Source organism: Histoplasma capsulatum, genomic scaffold, assembly GCF_000149585.1.
Source record: "Histoplasma capsulatum NAm1 scaffold_1 genomic scaffold, whole genome shotgun sequence".
In the NCBI taxonomy this organism is placed as follows: Eukaryota; Fungi; Ascomycota; class Eurotiomycetes; order Onygenales; family Ajellomycetaceae; genus Histoplasma; species Histoplasma mississippiense.
In genome coordinates this window covers 3991320-3994551 of record NW_001813982.1, presented here as the reverse complement: position 1 = coordinate 3994551, position 3232 = coordinate 3991320, and the positions used below count along the sequence as shown (strand labels likewise).

Genomic DNA, 3232 nt, shown 5'->3' with positions numbered 1-3232 from the left:
GGGCCTTTCAGTTCTGTCGGTCCCCCTGCATTACAAACATTTCTACTATTCTGCTTTATCGACCTTTGAGTTCTGATATCGAATCATTTCGCTTGTTTGGATTTTGTTCCTATCGTTTTCTCATTTTATTCAATATCTTCTTTGTAGGGTGGCAGGCGGGGGATTTGTCGTGGTTGCATACAGTTGCATACACACGGTGCTCATCAGACACCGTAACGATAGATTCAGCCACAAATATCTAGGAGCCACGAATGGTGTCCCATAGCCCCTGGGCTCATTTTACATACATACTCTAGCAAACTCGAAGCTATCTCAATAAAAAAAACTACAGAAAATTCGTATATATCTTCGTATCAAGTGGTATGTATATATGCATAGGTATAGATAGAAGGGGGATGAAATACACACAGCGACACCGATAGGAAACTCCAACTGGGTTTACGCGCCCAGTAACAGAAGGGAGGCACAGATATGACAGGCAATAGCTAATATCCTTATCCAGAAAAGCGGAGAAAAAGAAAGGAAAAAGAAAAGAACACCACCTCCTGCCCCGTGAAAGAGAGACAGAAAAACAAATCCAAAATAGGGGACAAAAACTAACAAGAAACCATATCGACAAAATAATAAGACCGAAGGGCTAACAAAATATAAAGGAAGCTATCGCTTGGATATTGCGTTGGACTTGCGCCAGAGATGTCATAAAGCTCAGAAGTAAGAAATGTTTCGTTGCATTCGCGTCATGTCGTCAATATGCCGGACAGGAAAGGATTGAGGGACTAAAGGGTGAATCGGAATAGGTAGGGGGCGCGGATGCTGTGGTTATGCCGTCTAGGATGGGTTGAGAGGTTAACATAAAAGTTCAAGTTCGCGTAGATACAAGTCAAGTCATCCTTTTGGGAAAAAAAAAAAAAAAAAAAAAAAAAAAAGTAATGCAGCTTCAACTAGTGGAGTGTAAAGGGGGGAAAGGTCATATCAAGGTAGGATTTGAAAAGCCATTTGGTTTTATGCAGTTTGGTCGGAATAAAGTCCTTCAAAATCCAATTGTCCAATCATTCCATTAATACGATCGATCTCTTTGCTAAGATCCTCAGCATTTTGAACAAGACTACTAGCCTCGTCGTATTTGCGCCTGCGGTTCGCATCAGCGATCATCTCAGTTACGAAGAATTTCTGCTCCTCAAGCACGATGAGACGTTCACGAAGGGATTTTTCTTCCGTTTCAAGCGCGGAGATTGCGCTGCTATTGTCACTAGCTAGACTGGCGGTGCTGTTTGCGCTCTCCCCGTTGCCGTATTTTATAGCGGCAAGAGCACTGGTGCCGCCGTTCGCTACTCCGATGTTGGCATTTGGTGGAAGTCTGCTACCATGGGGAGTGGCATGTTTTAGGACTTTGGGGAGCGATTTTAAGGGGAGCATGTGAAGATGCAGGAAATTAGTGGCTTGATGGTATATGGCTTTTTGAAGTTTGGCTTGTGTTGGAGATTGTGTGGGGAGGTCGCGGATTCGTCTGGCGGCAATGTCATACTGAGCGAAAGAATCCATCAAACGCTTACGAACTTTGGAAGCCTCAGTAAGCTGGGTGGGGGAAGGTGCTTTTTCCGGGTCTCTGTATTTGGATGGGAGAGTAAGTGTGACGAGAACAATGTGGAGGCTTTGGAGTGGTTGATCAAACTGACTGTAATGCGGACAGTAATTTCTGGAATCTTGGTAATAACAATCGAATGCCTTTTTCGAACTGTACAAGATTCTTATACGCCCTAAGATCCGGAGGTTCTTTGAGGAGGTCTTGCGCGACATCCCTTCGGCTAAATATAGTAGATTTACACTCTTTACAAAGACGAATGTCAATGTTGAGTTTCGTACCGGTGGTTGCTGGTTTCTCCAAAACTTGAGTCGTTCACTGATCAGCACACAGGGAAACGAAACTGGGATGAATAAACATACTTGGAGAGATTTCTAAGCAAACTTCGGAAGAGCATCCTGTTACTGGATCGCCACAGACCACTCTCCCACATGTTCGACAATGATGTCTCCGAAAAGTGTAAGTAGTGAAATCTTGTTGGCAGAATGGACATCTTAGAACATTCGCATCGTCTTCCCAACTAACAACGGATTGTTCAAGCGTTTTCCTGTGGTCATTTTGCCATGTTATAGACCATCGCTTATTGGCCCCTGATTGAATCTGGTCTGCGGGAAGAGTAGAGAGTAGCTGAGTGAGCCGAGTAAGCCGTTTTTCCAGCCGTGAGACTTCCAAAAATGCCTTGTCCACTTTTTGCCTCCGTAGCTCAGCAAATTCCGCAGTGTGGTCGCGTTCCTGGCCTTATTAACGGATTAGATACAAACGCCCAATCCCACGAAGATATGGAGCGTACCATTACGGTTATTATACCCTTCCCTTGACTTGTAGCAAGTCTCACATACCCTGCACCAGAATCCGCGAACTGGTTCATGTTGAGCAGACCGAGACAGCTTCATTTGATACATAGTATGCTCTTCGCAAAACAGCTTCCCGCACTTGCGGCAGTTGACGCTGCCACTACTGACCGTAAGTCGCTTCTGGCACATTGGCTCCAAACATACATCATACATGCCACGCCCTTGCCAATGCTCTCTTGTGACCACTTCGTCTGGGTCCAGTATCCTTGGTAGCTCCGGTCCTGTCTGACCTGACGAGATTCGGGTGGGGGCCGAAACAGATACCGCTGCGTTGTAGTTTGATTCAAATACATCGAGGCCCTTTAGCTTCTGATTCAGCACAGCTAGTGGTTGGAATCGTTTCGCCTTTTCTACTTGGATCTGAAACCAGTCCTTCACTTCAACTTGCCGATCACCCTCGAGATTCGCATGTGTATCATCAAGGTGTCTAGCTCAAACGTTCACGATTAGTATGAAGTATGTAATCAAGCGCGAGCATATAGTTACCTATTCAGTTGCAGCAAGGTAAGCTGAGAAAAGCTAGTCAGCATCATAATGGGTCTTTCCAAAGGAAGAAAGAAAGAAAGAAAGGAAACAAAAAAACCAAAATACATATGAAAACAAAACGAAATAAAATGGAACGATGAATTGCTTTCCAGCATGGAAAGAAACCGGATGTAAACTGACCATCTCTTCGTTGCAAATTGGGCAAGCGAGCCTGGAGCTTCCTGCCGCCGCCGCAACTCGGGATATAGATGAATCTCCATTTTCTAGCGATATTCTCGACACTATATCCTGCGTATCTACTGACATATGA

At 44.7% G+C, this 3232-nt stretch overlaps 1 protein-coding gene across 1 annotated transcript; it reads right to left on the bottom strand.

Annotated features, from left to right (window-relative positions):
• Window positions 1-1002: 1002 nt before the first annotated feature.
• Window positions 1003-3228, bottom strand: HCAG_01134 (conserved hypothetical protein; the record flags this gene model as incomplete). The annotated part of the gene is made up of 7 exons (XM_001544038.1): window positions 1003-1606; window positions 1677-1805; window positions 1945-2030; window positions 2108-2319; window positions 2373-2863; window positions 2923-2945; window positions 3103-3228. 7 exons carry the CDS (start codon window positions 3226-3228, stop codon window positions 1003-1005), a joined length of 1671 nt encoding a protein of 556 aa, XP_001544088.1.
• Between the last annotated feature and the right edge of the window lie 4 nt (window positions 3229-3232).